Raw genomic sequence first — 17752 nt, forward strand, 5'->3', positions numbered from 1 at the left:
AGTTTTGCTCATAGTCATTCTCTTCTTTCCATTATAAACAGTCTTTATGGACACTCCAACTATTTTTGAAATCTCCTTTGGTGTGACGAGTGCATTCAGCAAATCACACACTCTTTGACGTTTGCTTTCCTGATTACTCATATGGGCAAAAGTTTGTGAAAAGGTATGGATAATAGTGTTAGGTATGATTATGACATCAATATATGTTTGGTTTCAAAACAATTGACGTAGTGCCTGCTGAGAAAAAACAACTAAATGTTCATTGTAAATTTTGCTTCCCCACCCTGTATAGTTTTTTTTTATACACCCTGTATTTGCTATAAACACAAAAACATTTTTTTTTTTTTACCAGGCTGTAAACATGTTTATTTTTGGCTATTTCAACATGTATATCTATGTGGACTAGCTCTCTCATCCCCTCATTCAAACAGCTGCAGGTTGTGTCTTTTCCACACTGGCTTCACTTTCCACCACTGGAGCCTGCTGCTTGGGTAGAAATAAATATTTGAAATAATCTCTTTCATATATTGTAGCAATAGCCAAAGGATCGGATTTCTTTGCGCCGCTGTACAGGTAAAAGTACGGGAAGAGTTTGTCTGTAAAACTCTGTTGTCTGAAAGAGTAAATATGTGAGTCCTGATCCACGTCATAAAAAGAGACCCTGCCTCCCTCATAGTCCAGATAAACCCCTATGCGTCTCGGCCTGGGACACAAGTTGAGGATCTTGCGTCGTGTGGTGGAAACATCGTAATCAAGACCGCTCTTGCTTAGAGCGTAGAATCCATTTTCCATTTTCACAATAAGCTGCCCTTTTCTGCCAACTGTCTCCTTGGCAACACCAACATGCCAATCTGATCTGAGGCCCACTTCGACTTCCCAGTAGTGGCGCCCAGAGGTGAAACCCTCTGTTCCTAAAACCATTGGGAGGCCAAATCTGTTCTCAGACGGTTCTGGATTTATGGCATATTTGTGGCACTTCAAACGTTTTCCCGATTCGTAAACTATAAGTTTGGATCCAGCGACGGAGGCGTCAAAGGTGACTGACTCTAAGAAAATGAAATACAGTTATAGTTCTGCTCACATTTCAATAGTATAATCAAATATGTAACAGTAAAAGACGTATTTTTACTTGTGTGCTTACCTTTATATTGTCTCATCTTGGTAATTTCTGTAACATGTGAAAAGACAAACACAGTTATAGGAGTAACAGAAGTAGGGATGCACCGCTACCACTTTTTTCCAGACCAAGTACAAGTACAAGTACTTACATTTGAGTACTTGCTGATACCGAGTACCGATATGAGTACTTAATAATACCATTCCAGTTCTTAGTTCCTTTTGTAAATGTGCTTTATTGTTGTTGTCATTAGTCTGAGTGCTGCTACTGACATTTAATGTGTTGGAATGAGTGTTTCTCAATTAATCCACCAGGGGGCACCGCTATTAATTAACCATATTGGATAGGGCTGGGTATCATGGCCAATTTCCATAATCGATTCGATTCAAAAGGTTCTGAATCGATTAATCACGATTTGATTTGATTCGATTCAATACTGATTCGATTCAGTATTAATTGATTGATTCAGAGTAATTTCATGATACCAAAGTACAGTTTTGAGTTGTAACCTGATTATTTGACTACTGTGGCCATGCAACACATCAATACTGGTATCAATATTGATATTAGAAAGGAAATAAATATGACATTTCAGCAGGAAGTAGCTGAATCTGCTCTGAAATAATGAACAGGACAGAAACATTCCCATGTTTCTACAGTGGCTCAGAATGGACTTCTTCGTCATCTTTATTCTGTTTTATGGCTGGAGGCTTCTACTCATTGGGGGGTAGGGGGGACGCGGTGCTCCGTCAGGGAGCCGGGGGGGGGGGTTAGGGTAGGGTAGCATAGCGGTCGGACATTGTCGCTTTACTATTCTAACTCCATACTCAGCCATAGGTGATAGTATGGATCCAAGTTATTATTCTAAGAATGACCAGCTTCTGCGACTCGCCAGGCGGCCACTTCCTTCACACTGCGAACCCGCAGTGTGAAGTTTTCCCCACCCTTCCTTCGCATCTTTTCCGTGACAGAGCTGTCGCAAGCGAGACCAAGTCTTCCCCAGGAGTTCGGAAGACGGAGCCGCCCGCAGTTCCGCGTACTCCCGGTTCTGCTCTGAAAAATCGATCTCATCCACTATTAATTGATTACGCAACATTAAAATGAGATCGATCTAAGATTGATTAAATCGATTTTTTTACCCAGCCCTAATATTGGACAAATACCACGATGAAAAGTAAAGTTTTTTTAGAGATGAAGAAGAGTAATAATAAACATGGAAATGAAAGAGGTAACACTAATATGGATACTAATGTTGATATTGATATTGATGAGGGTAGTTGTCATAAATTTGTCAGTAGTTTTTCACAACACTAATTCACGCAGTCGCTCTTTGAACAGATCCTCTACCTCCACGGTTCCCGGTGCTATTCTCCGTCTGGGTACGCATCGGTGGGCACCTGGAAAATGGATGAAATGTACACAGAGGACAGACAGAATGCACCATCCATATCTGTCTGTGTCTTTAACGTTACTTGCAGTCAGCGTTACTTTTGTCACCGTTATTTAGTTGGAAAAATCTTCACACTGCTGACATTACTCCTCCACTGCGTACCTGCTGCACTTAACTGCAAATGCCATGCTGCCGTAAGTGGTATCGGTGCAGTTGTATCGGAGTACTTATATGAGTACAAGTACACACGCTGAGTATCGGACCCTATACCCGATACTTGTATCGGTATCGGCACCGATACCGATACAAGTAAACAGAAGATCCCTAAACAGAAGTATATAGACTGGTGATGCAGATGCTTACCTGTCCTTGTCAGAGTTTTCAGTTCTGTGTGAAAGTTGCTCACTAGTGCAGACATGGCCTGTCTGACTGTATGCAGACACACATCTGAGTAGACCTGGACCTCAGACCAGTCCTTAGTGTCTGAGGAGTTCAGGGCCGGCAGAGTCTGTAGTGATTCACAGACACATGGTCAGGAGTGGCACTGGACTATTTTTAATGTCTCTTAATCATCTGAAGCCCTTTAAAACAACTTCACAAGATTATTATATTAAAATCTACATTCCAAAAGCAAAACTAACCATTTTGTGTGCTTACACAACGAACTTAAAGGTGGGGTGCAAGATGTTTTCCTGGAGTATTTTTTACTATATTGCTTAAAATCCCCTTCACACCCCGATTACAACCAATTAATTAAATGCTCTAACACAAAAACAAAAAAATTTTGTCATCTGTGGACAGTGCTGGGAATAACGGCGTTAAAAATAGCGGTGTTACTACGCCGCTATTTTTAATGCCGTTATTGTTTTCCAGTAACGGGTAATCTAATGAATTACTATTTGAAACATTAGAATACCGTTACCGGCAGTGAAATGTGGTGTGTTACTATGCACTGATATCTAACAGCTGTTATCTGTCCTGGCTCACTCAGCCAGGCAAAAGAGATGTGATGTTCGTGGACGAGTCGAGTCTTTTGAATGGCTCTTTTCAGTGAACGGTAAGAACTGATTTGTTGCGAGCCGTTTGTTTACGAGCCGTTCTTATATTCAGATTGCCCACACTGCCTTCATGCTTCACCTGTGTGCCCCATGAATCTGAGTTGTCCACGCTGCCTTCACCTGAACGACTAATGACATGTCCGAGTTTGAGTTGTCCGCAGCACACCTCATTCACTTGAACACAGCTACGTGCGCAGCTAATTTAGGGGAGGAGTTATCAGTGAGAGTCCGACTGACTGGAGTGAAGACATTTTCCGCTGTATCAGAGAGAAGCGACTGAAAAAAGTGGAGATGTGGGATTAACTGGAGGAGCACCTTCTTCCTATAAATGCAGATATGCACTTATGTGGTGGAAAAGCCAGGCCCTGGTGGACCCCAGCCTCACCACAGTCATGGTATTCAGTACCTGTCAGCTGTTCTACTCTGCAACTGACCTGTGAAACACACTCAAAAATCAGTTTCCTTTTACATATTTGAAGGTTTTTCAAAAAAGTAACGGAATAATTACTTTCCCTGGTAACTAATTACATTAATGAAGGAGTGATTCTGTTACTAATTCAATTACTTTTTTGGAAAAGTAATTAGTATCTATAACATTACTTTTTGAAAGTAATTTGCCCAAAACTGCCTGTGGAACGGACAGGACTAAAAACACCATCTAATCATTTTAAGCGCCCAGTTGAAATGATTGAACGGTGATATGTCTGTCAAACTCAACTGTCATTTGTCCCTCCCTCCTCTGTGCGTACCCCTCTTCGTGCATGAATCGTGCATTCTCAGAGGTTTGGAGCACTGGTACAGGAAACGAAGCCAGAGCCAGAGCTTGGCTATGTTAGTTCTATTAGGATGGAAAGTTCACCGGCAAACTGTTTAGTCACTAACATAAATCAGTAGGAAATGTAACGTTAGTCAGATAGGTATGAACTGGGGCTGTTCTGGAAAGTGGTGGTGGTGGGGGGGGGATTGGAGGAGACTGAATGAGGTATGCATGGATCAGGGCCAAAGCTGGCGAATTGTTGCTGTGCAGCGCTTGCGAATCCTTAAGAACAAGCATTGTGCGTGCCAGTACTCTGGAGGCGTGGCTTCGGGGGGAAGTCTGAAGAAAGGGGGTTGGACTTTTGAATTGAGTATTTTCAAAATGTAGCTTGCTCAAACCGTTTTTCTAAGACCTCATACCCCACCTTTAAGCTAAAATTAGGAAAGAGGTGGCTGTAGTTTCTGTTTTGACAATTTAAATCACACATAAGACCAACACACTCGTCGCTTTTCCATTGGACATCTGCGCAAAACTTTACCGATATTTACTAAATGTTGAAAAAACAGAAGTGCGTGATGTCAGTTTTTCCATTAAATCACAAATGCGATGATTTGTTGATTTATTATCGCGAGATGACACGAGAAGTCATTCCAAAAACATGGTGACGAACGTAAATATGGTGTTGATTTACAGATATATTCATTATTATTATATATTACCGCTCTATCTCGTACTAAATTTAAAAAATGATTGGGTTTCCTGGTGTGTCCACACATACCATGACATGTTACTTCTTCTTCTTCACTTGTTGTAATGTACGTCAACATTCATTTTTTTAATTCACCTGACTCAAGCTGCGAAAAAAGGTCTTTCCATTGCAGTTTGGCGTGATATACCATTTGTGCTATGCAAACTGTTGTTGCTCTATGAAATTGTCGTTTTTCCATCAGGTAAATTTTTATGCGCAAGTTATATTCGCGCAATTTGAGGGTCAATGGAAAAGCGACTACTGTTGCTCAGAGTTGGAATAAAATATTGCTTACTTCTTCTCATCACATGTTTGTAACAATGCGATGTATTCTTAATATATAAAGTGTAACTGGGACTCAGTATGTAATCATTGCACCCAGTCAAAGGTGATTATTGATGTGTATAAATGGGAAATTACTTTTCTTGCATTTTATTCTGGTGATGTGTTCACTGACCTGCAACAGATGTAGGTAATCGTCACTTTCTAAAAGCTCCTCTAGCTCTGAGTGCTTTCTCTGCAGTTCTGTGATTTCTTCCTGCAGCTCTTTAATCGTTGCTCCATCATTTTCTTGAGATTTTCTAAGTTTCTGCTCAATGTATAATTTAACTTGAGCTTGTATGTCTCGAATTTGACTCATCAGCCTGTTGAAGAGTGCTTCACTGTCGCTGATCTCTTTATTCGCCTTCTCCTGTAATAAGCAGAGGTGTGTGTCACTGGGATAAATCTTCATTTAACCCATAAAGACCCAAACATCCACCGACAACCAAAATCATTCACTGATATCAAATATTTAATACCTGTTGATCCACTAATCCTATCAATACACACTGTAAAAAAAAATCTGTAATTTAACAGAATTATCACTGTTTATTTTACAGATTTTTCCTTTATTTTCAAGATACAGGAAAATATCAATGAAATGAAAAAAATAGACTGTGATTTTACACGTCAAATGTAAAATAACATGAAAAAACTGTAACTGTGAATAACCATAAAATTTACATTTTTTAGAAGGCATTTTTTCTTTATTCACAGAAAAATACAGTTAAAATACATTTGCAAATGTATCATAATTTCACAAATATTTCTTTTTTATTTATGAGGTTAAACTGTTAATTTAAAGATTAATACTGTAAAATACAAAACAAAACAAAACAAAACAAAACAAAACAGATAAAATTACTGACAATTAACTGTAAAAGAAGTATTTGTTCTGTAAGTTTAACCAGACTTGTTTGTTAACTGACAAATATCTTGTGTAATTACAGGAGGTTTCACAACAAAAATGTTGAATAAATGTATTTTTGTGAATGTATAACATGTATAAGCACTGATAAAACTGTCCAAATACAGTTTTTATCAGTGGATTGTACAACTTAGTCTCATTGAAAATTATATCTCTATCTCTATCTATCTATCTATCTATCTATCTATCTATCTATCTATCTATCTATCTATAGGTAATTTGATTGTTTTAATACATGTAAATAGTCTTTATTAAACATTAAAAAGCCAAAAAAAAAAAAAGCAAAATCTCATGTAAAGTTAGGGCAAAAAACTATATTTTAATTATAGAAAATTATGGTATTTTTATGAGATGGTTATTTTCTGTTATTTAACAGTATTTTTTCGGCACCCCTGCTAATATTACTGTTTTTTTATGTTTTGATTTTTTTTTTTTTTTTTTTTTTTTTTTTTTACAGTGCATGTAAATAATTGGTGTAGAATACAGTTTATCGTCTTTTCATGGTCATCAGATATGATCCATTTGAACGTTCGGAAGCTACGTAGTTACCTTGGAAACACAGTCATCTTCTACAACATTGATTCCCCAGTAAAACACGTAGTTTAATAAATGACAGTGGGTGGACAAACTGGGTTTCTGTTAAGTTAATGATATACATTTTACAGAAAAAAATATCTTCTTCAGTTTTCTCTTTTTTGGATAAAAAAACCTTAACTTTAATGAACATCTATACATAATCAGTAAATGAAATATAGGAAAAGACCAGATTTTCACTTAAAAATGCAAAATACAGAGGATAATATTAGAGTAAATGGTGATAAATCGCTTAAGAAAGGTTAAAAATAGAGGAAAAAATGCATTTGGGAACTGACATAAGAGTAGCACTGGGTCTTTATGGGTTAAGTACATGCAGCTCTAAAACTATTTATGTAACACTTACTGTGCTCGTGACAGATGAATCCGTCACCTGTTGTATTTTTACTGTTCTCGACTCGATCATCGTGTTGATCTCGGTCATTCTGGACTTCATGTTTTCCTGAGATATAGAAAATCAAGATACAAGTAATTAAAGGTGCCGTATGTAGGACTGTGACCAAAACTGGTGCTGCAATCATATTCAAAATACTCAAGAACAGGGGTGGGCCTCATAATTTTTTATGGGGCCACACAAAAAAGATTAACAATTGTCTAGCACCAGGTTAATACATTCACAGATTTGCTCAATGTTGCAGTATAGGTGTAAGTTCAGCATGGAGTTAAATCTGTATTAAATATGGGCATTCATTGTTCTGTTGATTTGACAAACTGTTAAAAATGATTTGGGATATTCGCAACAGGATGGTGATTGCTCTGCCTATGGCTCTGACTCAGGGTGCAACTTTAGAAATTACAAAAATACAAAAAAAATACACAAAAAGGCCAATAAACATTGCCATACACACACTAAGTCAAAACTAGTACAAACACAACAACCCCGCTGAATTCTTGCACATAAAAATAACACATTTACAACAAAATACCCACTACCCATAATGTGCTGCGGCAAACATGCCACTATACAGGGGTTGGACAAAAAAATGGAAACACCTTCACCTCAAGATGATAATGCCCCAATCCATACAGCTAGAATTGTTAAAGAATGGCATGAGGAACATTCTAATGAAGTTGAGCATCTCGTATGGCCGGCACAGTCCCCAGACCTCAACATTATTGAGCATTTATGGTCAGTTTTAGAGATTCAAGTAAGACGTCGATTTCCACCGCCATCGTCTCTAAAAGAGTTGGAGGGTATTCTAACTGAAGAATGGTTTAAAATTCCTTTGGAAACAATTCACAAGTTGTATGAATCAATACCTCGGAGAATTGAGGCTGTAATTGGCACAAAAGGCGGACCTACACCATATTAAATTACATTTTGTTGATTTTTGAAGGTGTTTCCATTATTTTGTCCAACCCCTGTATATCTCTATAAAAACAGTAAATGAAACAATACATTGAAAATGTGGAGCACAGAATACAACTATTTAATGAATATTCACAAAAACATTTTCAAAAATGTGCAAAACCAGCTCTACATTATCTTTACCATGAAAAACAATAAATCCCTCCACCTTTGTTTGCATATCTCAGTTCCTTTTCTTTTTATTTACCTCTGACTTCAGTGAAGAAATACTTACAGTCCATGTCTTGTTAAAAACTCTGCATTCCAAATCAATGTTTCTTTTTTTGGCGTTAGCTGACCAACAAACCAATCAGTGCATAAGCCTTATGCTAAGTACAGAAAGTACACACAAAAATATGCTAATTCAGCAGATTCTTCAAAATAAAAGCCGTTGTATGAGTTGCATCTGTTACAGTGATATATATTTGCATTGACTTTTAATTTGCCAATGACCTAATGTGGGCCAGTCAGGGTCAGCTATTGGGCTGCATGTGGCCCCCGGGCCGTACAATGCCCAGGTCTGCTCTAGAGCAGGGGTGTCAAACTCATTTTAGTTCAGGGGCCACATTCAGCCCAGTCTGGTTTCAAGTGGGCCGGACCAGTAAAATAACAACAGTGAAAAAACTAAAATTAAATCATGATAATGTTTACGGTACATCTCCAAAAATCTGAATAACATGAACAACTGGAAACATTTTATGAAAAACAAGTGGAATTTTAACAATATTCTGCCTCAGATTATCAGTTTATCCTTTACGCATGTGCATTATAACTTATATTACAATTACAAATGCACAAAACATTTAATAACAGGCAGAAAATTGGTCAAATCACATTTATCTTAACAGTTGTTAACTTAACTCTTGTATCTTGAATCTACAGGGTGTCCCATAAGTCTCCATACATAGGAAAAATAGACGTTTCTTGACATAAACCATTTTTATTTATATAATACGCTCTATATGACTGCCATTTTGTCGGGAACACATTTCAATGCGTGTCCTCCACTGCTGAAGAACTATAAAGAAGAAATATAAAGAAATAGATGTTAGAACCATATATGTATGGAATGTATGCCAAACTGTTTTGATACTGTGTCGATACTGTGTCACTGAATACTGACACCTGCTGGACCTTCAAAATCCCTACAGGAAACCTAGTTGGCAGACTCAGCTAACACTGATTTTGATGACCTAGTATATACAATAATATTATTTAAGTCATTGTATTTTATATTGTATTATTTCATATCTTCATTTAAATTTAAAATATCTTTGATATTTTCAGAAACAGTCAATGAATAATGTGAACATGGATCATAATGTGAAAATCTAAGTGAACGTGTTGTGAATGAGGATGCTTATGGACTGGGATTTTTTTTTTTTTTTTTTTTTTTACAAATTTTTATTTAAAAAAACAAGTTTTTCCAACGTTTTGAGCTTGATGGTTAAAAATGAAGTAAAAAATAAATTAATAGGAATTAATTATCAATAAAGCAACTATGAGTCAGTTGTAGAATGGCTGTATAGCTGAGTTTGTCCTGGTGGATCTGGACTTCATTCTCATGCCTGGCCCTAGGATGCCTCAGCACTGAGGAGGTGCTTTTGTTTAAAATAGGAAAGTTCTGTCCAAAAAAATGCAACATTTAACCTGCAGAAAATAATATGAAGAGTAAGCTAAGAGTCACTTTGAAATGAATTTGAATTCAGATAGATCAAGTGGAAACTCTGAGAGGAACAGGATGAAACAACAAGGAAATTAAAACAAATCCCTTATTTTCTGATATGAGATCAACATGGTCCCACACGGCGGAAACCTTTCTTTTGGATTGACGCTGCTCCAGAATTCTTGATGAATTTGACGATGAACCGCAAAAGATCAGAGATTCTTTTGGCAGATGCAACCCGTTGACCGATGCAGTTTGGCGCGTCAGTGTCAGTTCCAAAACAGGTCCTGTATCAGTCACGTGACTTTCTTGAAGCGATACGCGCACCGACACGGGTTTGCTCGATGAGCTCGACGCATATGCCGACGCATCGGTGTTACCGGACCCATCACTAGAGCACGTTGTGCTTCTCCTTTTGTTCATTAGGTTTTTTATTAGTTTATTACGAGCAAGTTGTGCATCCTCCCTTTGTTCATCCGTTTTTGCCTTTTTGTATTTTTGTTAAAATAAATCCTTTTTTACCACTGACCCCTTAGAGTCATGTGCATTTGGGTCCACGCCAAATGTTGTGCCGTAACAGAATAGGTTGTTAATATAAACATTTTCATGTTATTTTACTTTTTTATGCTAAAACAAAGACACATTTTTCTGTTTTCATTATTTATAGTTTTAATATGATAGTATTTTACTGGTTTGGACCCACTTGAGATCTAATTGGTCTGTATGTGGAATCTGAATTTAAATCAGGTGGACATCGTTGATTGTTAATATCTTCAGTGTAATTTTTGCATTTCACAAATTCATCCTACGGGCCAGATTGGAGCCTTTGGCGGGCCAGATTTGGCCCCCGGGCCGCATGTTTGACACCTGTGCTCTAGAGTGTGGCATCCCCTCGGCCTCCCCCCAGACAACGGGTTGCCAGATCTGACATGAGTGTCTACTACAAGGAGCTACCATGGCTAGCAACGAGTCCTACAATGGTATAAAAAGGCCCAGTATTTATACAGTGAGACCCCCATGGCCCGGGAATGGCAAGACACCCAGGACCGGCTCTTGATGGCTCTTACTGGGTGGTGAGACCCTGGGCCCAGGCCACGGGAGAGCCGGCGTTGGTCTTCAAATTCTTCTCTGCTTTCAGTTGTCTCCATGTTTCAAATTCATCTCCTACACATATCCTTGTTTCGTTTCTCACTTTGTCACGACATATTTGGGAATAATAAGAGGCCTTTTAGGTTTAGTAACGTCAGACATTTATTATCAGAAATGTTCCAGCTGCAGCTCAGTGGGAACTGGCAACCTGGATGCTGAAACACTACTGACTTGGTGATTGGTAGATATGTGATGGGTGGAGCATCACACCAAAACACACAATGACAACATAAACATTATTTACAGGTTGACACTTAGCTTTTCAAATGCAAATATTGTGGCTGGACTACTACTTTCAGTGATATCAATTAGGCCTGTAACAGTACACAAAATTTTCAGTTCAGTACATTTTTGGTTTTCAAAGCCACGGTTCGGTTTTTTTTGGTTCGGGAAGAAAGAAAACCCCTCAAAATGTCTATTAATGCATTTATGAATTTTTAAACATTTTTCCCCCAATTTTTGGAGACAATAGAATATAGAAAAACAGGAATAATATAATTCTGCTGCTATAAATCAAATAGAAAAAATAAATTATTAATATTACTAAATGTATTTTAAACATTAGTATTGCACTTTTCCCTGAAAGGTAGTTTCGAACAAATAAGAAAAATCTAATCACAGTTCTGTCAGTTCACATTCTGCATAAAAATAACAAAAAAAATTCCACATGAAGTGCAACATTAACAAGAGGGTAAACTGGTATTCTGTTGAAACAAACTGAAGAGAAACACTGACAACACAATGAATCAAATTATTTATTTTAGGACAGAGAACAAACTGTATTGTGTGCCTGTGTGCACGGGGGATTTTTTTTTTTTTGTCGGAGCCGGGGGGTAGGGGGCGCAGTTATATACCTGGGGGTGCGGTCCATAACTAACGTAACGAACGCTGTAGTGAAACGAAAGTGAAACTTTACATACTTTCAACGTTCTATTTATTATTCCTCTATTATACAGCGTGTGTGATAGACAGACAGACAGACAGACAGACAGACAGACAGAGCTAGTGTAAGTGTTTTAGAACTACCGTAGTTCCTAGGGGCCAAACAACGTCCATCTTATAATAATAATAATAATAATAATGATAATAATAATAATAATAATAATGATAATAATAATAAACTTTATTTGTATAGCACCTTTCATACAGAAATTGTAGCCCAAAGTGCTTCACATTGATTGAAAAAATACAATATTAAAATACATTAAGATTTGATTAGAAATACAATAAAATAAAAATAAATATAAAAACAGCGCACATTAAAATATTTGATTATGCATAGAATTTTTTAAGTGCAAGAAATAAGATGAAATTTGAGAGAAATACAATAAAATAGAAATAAAAATAAAAGCAGCGCACATTAAAATATTTGATTATGCATAGAATTTTTGAGGTGCAAGAAATAAGATGAAATTTGAAATACAATAAAATAAAAATTAAAAACAGAAATACAATAAAATAAAATAAAAATAAAAACCGCACATTCCTGGTTCCTGAATTGTGACCCCATTTTTATCTCCTTTCAAAGGCTAATGAGAATAAAAATGTTTTTAATTTGGTTTTAAATATATTCAGTGAACTGGCTTCTCTAATGTCTTTTGGAATTGTATTCCATAACTTTGGTGCATAGTTAGTAAAGGCTGCGTCCCCCATTTTCTTTGTAATATTTCTGGGAGTCGCTAGTAACCCTGCGTTTGATGACCTCAGTGTTCTAGTTTGTACATAACTGATCAGTGAGTTTGCAATGTAACTTGGTCCGGTTCCATTTAGAGCTTTATACGTGAGGAGTAGTATCTTAAAATCAATTCTGTAGGTTACCGGTAGCCAGTGCAGGGAAACCAACACTGGAGTAATGTGCTCTCTCTTCTTGGTTTTGGTTAACGTTATTAACGTCTCTTTCCTCGTTGTTGTCTTTCACCTGAACCTGAACTGATCCAAACTGGACTGAACTGATGGCAGAGGGTCTTCAGTCTCTTCCTTCCAGGTTCACATCATATTTGTTGTTTTTTTTTAACCTCATATCAGCTGTTATTTCATATTTCGGGTCAATGTGCGCGTCCTTCCATATGTCCGTGGGAAACAACGTCTTTCGTTCCTTTTTCTTTTTCTCATCATACTGTGCCGTTTCGGTACAGCTGTGTACCGAACCGAACAGGTGTGTACCGAAACGGTTCAGTACGTGTACCGTTACAGGCCTAATATCAGTATTGAAATGAACATGATTCCTTAATGTCTGGTGACATTCAGGACTATTTTATGATTACTTAGAACATAATTCCCACATACAGCCCCTTTAAGCTATATATAATTGAACAGACTGAGTAAAGGAAGCTAAAAGCGTACCTTCTGCCTGGCTCCTTCCTCTTCAGTCGGCACAGTCTGGTGGTGTTTATGGTCTGTCTCATTGCACAGCAGACAGATACACACCTCCTCATCCCTGCAGTACATCTCCAGGATCCTTTCATGCTTCTCACAAATCCTCTCCTGTATGTTCTCCACCGGATCGATGAGTTTGTGTCTGGTCAGTGTGGGAACTCTGTGGTGAGGCTCCAGGTGGATTTCACAGTACGAGGTCTGACACACCGGGCACGTTTTCACCGCCTCTAATATCATTTCTGTGCAGACGTCGCATTTTACCTTCCATGGTCCGTCCATGTTTTCTGGTACCTCAACCCTCCTTTTCTTTATTTGGGTTGAAATCTCCTCGATTATTGTGGTCGTGGAGATCTCAGGCCTCACGAAGAACCTTTTATCGCATGTCGGGCAGTGGCAGAGCTCACTTCTATCCCAGTGATTACTGAGGCAGGTTTTACAGAAGCTGTGGCCACATGGTGTAGTGACCGGGTCGTTGAAGATGTTCAGGCAGATCGAACACTCGAAATGCTTCTGCTGCAAAGAGCCCAGGACACTGGATGATGACATTCTTTGAACTCTAGAAGAAAATATAACATGTACGCTATTACAAGACTGTTTTTTGTCTTTTATAAAGCAAAAACTGACACAAAAAGAACAAAATATGAGGTAAAGCTTTGGGAGCAAGTCTATTTTTAGCTTTGTTTGTACTGTAATTCCAGGATTGTCCACACCCAATGAGTCATTTTAATCATCAAAAACAGCCGCCAGCAAAATGCATCTGTTCATCTACTGTTCAATAACTTTTAAAGCACTAATTCTATCCGTACATTCAATAATTAAAGTAAAATTCAGTTTCCCAGGTTTTCAGCAGCATCAGATATTATCCATTTGGATGTTTAGATATTCCACAAAGAATGTGGAAACACTCATCTTCTGCAACAATAACACTTATGCATTTCAGCAAATGACAAGGGTTATAGATGATCCTTTTTACATTCAATTAATGACATATTTTGTAGTAAAAGTCACTTTGTTCAGTTTTAATACAATAACCTTTGAGTTTACTCTGAATATTGATGAACATCTTCATCAGGGGTGTCAAACTCATTTTAGTTCAGGGGCCACATTCAGCCAAATTTGATCTGCAGTGGGCTGAACTAGTAAAATAATAACATAATAATATAGAAATAATGTCAACTTCAAACTTTTCTGTATGTTTTAGAGTGAAAAAAGTAAATTTACACTATGAACAGGTTTACATCTACAACCTATCCTTTCAAAAGATGTGAACAACATGAGCAAACTGAAAAAATTATTTGAACAATATTCTGCCTCAGTTTATCATTTACACATGTACATTAAAATTTACAGATCACAGTGGATCTACAAATACACAAAATATTTAGTATCAGGCAGAATATCGTTAAAATTGTACTTGCTTCTCTTAAGACATTTCAGGTTATTCACTTTTTTTTTTTTTTTTTTTGCAAAATTACACTTTGTTTTAGTGGAAATACATGAAAATATTTACATTTACAGAGAAGAATTTGGAGTTTTCATTATTTTTATGTTATTATGATAGTATTTTACTGGTCCTGCCCACTTGAGATTGAATTGGTCTGAATGTGGAACCTGAACTAAAAGGACTGTTAATATCTTAGTGTAATTTTTGCATTTCACAAATTCATCCCGTGGGCCGGATTTGACCCCCGGGCCACATGTTTGACACCTGTGATCTACATGATCAGCAAATTAAATATAAGAAAATACCTGATTTTTGAAATGCAAAGTTCAGAGTATATTATATTAAATGGTGGTAAATCACCATCAAGAAAGGCTAGATGTAGAGAAAAATCCATTTGAATGTTGACACAAAAATACTTCTATGTCTTAAAGGGTTAACATGCATCAGAGTTGAATTCAGCAGTCCATTCTTAAAGATTCATTTTAGAAAAACCTTCAGAATATACAGCAAAGCTGAAAAAGAACTCACTTTACTCGGCGTGCTCTGTAGTTTCCACAGGAATTTGTTCCGTTTGGCATTCAAGATTTAACACGATATTTTTGTTTGGTGTGAATAACAACTGAGTCATCAGTCTGGACCTGATGAAGATGAGTCCTGAGGAGCAGGACCAGCCAGGCTGGAAGTGGGAGTGGTCACATGACGACATTTCAGTGAAATGAAACTTAAGACATTTTGGAAAACAGGAAGTGTAAAACAAGGACATTTGGAAACACTGAACGGCATTTATTGTGATGAGATACAAGCTTAACAGCATCATTCACGCTTCATGTTCTTTACATGCACAAAACCACTTCTTTGTGGTGTTTTTGGGGTGTGGTTGATTGGAACACACCATCGCCTGTATATGAGTGCTTCATGAATCTTATCTCTTTAAGGCTACATTGTGCTTCCTTAAGCTAATATAAATACATAAGATGCACTATAAATGATATTATTAGAATTAAAAATATAACATTGTGTTTCATCAAAACAAATTCTTTAACTTACTGAGTGTTTGCACAGTTTTTCCAAACCATTCCCTGGAATAAAATGTCACCATTCCACAAACACTTCTGCAAACCATAAATAGTTTATGGGATTTTCCTTTGAAAACCTTGCTGCATGGTTGCCGTTCCTAAATTAGGCAGGACATGACTGGACATGCCAGGCCAAAAAAAAAAAAAAATCACATGCAATATTTCACAGGGCCACTTCTAGTTTTGATAGCAGGTTTCATTCTCTGCAGCATCATTTATATCATGTAATGCTTATGCAACAGTGTTGTCAGATGGGAAATGATAAATGATGATACCAGCTTAAAATTATAGTATTTTGAGGAAAATTATCGTACATATCCGATGTGACATTGCTCAGGATCATCTGCTTCAGTAAAGCATTACCATAGACCATGTATAGTATGTCTTGTAATGCAGTTTGACCTTTAAATAAACAGCACTGGCAGAACAGCGCCCCCTCCTGTGTGGCACCATGCAGGATGAGCTGCAGCACTGCACAGCCCAGAATATCAGTCATATTTAACCATGTTCTTAATCATCATGTATCATAGTCATTTATCATAAATATTTTGAGACTTAATCTGTTTATACATTAGGAATAAACATCAATCAAACCACATAAATGACTAAAATGCTTGATAATTGAAGAACTTACTGAAGAAAGCTGTTTTATCATTTTATTGTGTCCAAAACACGCTTTCTAAATCAAAAACAAAAATCAGGTGCCTCTTCAAACAACACTTTAGTTGAGGTGCTGAAACCATAAACTTTTAGAATCAAAAATTATAATCACAGTTATGTTTCCCTTCAAATAACATTTCACCTGAGCTGCTGAAACCTGAATAAACTTGTTTACGTTTCGTGTTGCCGTGCAACTTCATGTGTTTATTGGCTGTAAAGAGGCATGTGAGACAGATGCTTTTCCATCGGACATATGCGCAAAACTTTACCGATATTAAGTAAATGTCGAAAAAACAGAAGTGCGTAATGTCAGTTTTTCCATTAAATCACAAATGCGATGATTTGTTTATTTATTATCACGGGATGACACGAGAAGTCATTCCATAAACATGGCGATGAACGTAAATATGGTATTAATTTACAGATGTATTCATTATTATTATTATATATTACCCCTCTATCTCGTAATAAATTTAAAAAATGACTGGGTTTCCTGGTGTGTCCACACATACCGCGACATGTTTCTTCTTCGCTTGTTGTAACGTCTGTCAACATCTGTTTTTTTAATTCACCCGACTCTAGTTGCAATAAAAGGTCTTTCCATTGCAGTTTTGTGTGATATACCATTTGCGCTAAGCCTGAAAAACCACCTCTTGCCAGCGCAAAAACTTTTAATCGAAAAATGAGACTTTTGGCGAAATTGTTGTTTTTATGCGCAAGTTATTTTTGTGCAGTTTGAGGGTCAATGGAAAAGCGACTAGTGTTGCTCAAAGTTGGAATAAAATTTTTTTACTTCTTCTCATCAAATGAGAAGAAGTAACAATGCGATTTATTCTTAATATACAGGGTGGGGAAGCAAAATTTACAATATTTTGAGGCAGGGATTGAAAGACAGTGTATGACCAATTAGTTTATTGAAAGTCATGAGAATTTATTTGCCACAAGAAAATGTACATAATAGAAAATGTTTTTATTCTATGTGTCCTCCTTCTTTCTCAATAACTGCCTTCACACGCTTCCTGAAACTTGCGCAAGTGTTCCTCAAATATTCGGGTGACATCTTCTCCCATTCTTCTTTAATAGTATCTTCCAGACTTTCTCGTAATAGTTTTGCTCATAG

General features: G+C 37.1%; 1 protein-coding gene across 1 annotated transcript; it reads right to left on the reverse strand.

Annotated features, from left to right (window-relative positions):
• Positions 1–334: 334 nt before the first annotated feature.
• LOC115438558 (E3 ubiquitin-protein ligase TRIM17-like) lies at positions 335–15543 on the reverse strand. The gene is made up of 7 exons (XM_030162246.1): positions 15425–15543; positions 13420–14008; positions 7260–7355; positions 5528–5761; positions 2871–3015; positions 1142–1168; positions 335–1046 (listed from the first exon to the last, which is right to left on the reverse strand). The coding sequence occupies exons 1-7, from the start codon at positions 15472–15474 to the stop codon at positions 424–426; spliced, it is 1764 nt and encodes a 587-aa protein (XP_030018106.1). The 5' UTR covers positions 15475–15543; the 3' UTR covers positions 335–423.
• Between the last annotated feature and the right edge of the window lie 2209 nt (positions 15544–17752).

The sequence above is a fragment of the Sphaeramia orbicularis genome, chromosome 18 (genome assembly GCF_902148855.1).
Source record: "Sphaeramia orbicularis chromosome 18, fSphaOr1.1, whole genome shotgun sequence".
Classification (NCBI taxonomy): domain Eukaryota; kingdom Metazoa; phylum Chordata; class Actinopteri; order Kurtiformes; family Apogonidae; genus Sphaeramia; species Sphaeramia orbicularis.

Bases quoted from the DNA above. Each gene is read 5' to 3' on its own strand.
- LOC115438558 (XM_030162246.1), bottom strand. From the start codon at position 15,474: ATGCCAAACGGAACAAATTCCTGTGGAAACTACAGAGCACGCCGAGTA. The intron at 7,356-13,419 runs GTACGCTTTTAG...TCTATATCTCAG, and splicing joins AGGAAGGAGCCAGGCAGAAG to GAAAACATGAAGTCCAGAAT. The intron at 5,762-7,259 runs GTAAGTGTTACA...TGCTTATTACAG, and splicing joins ATTCATCTGTCACGAGCACA to GAGAAGGCGAATAAAGAGAT.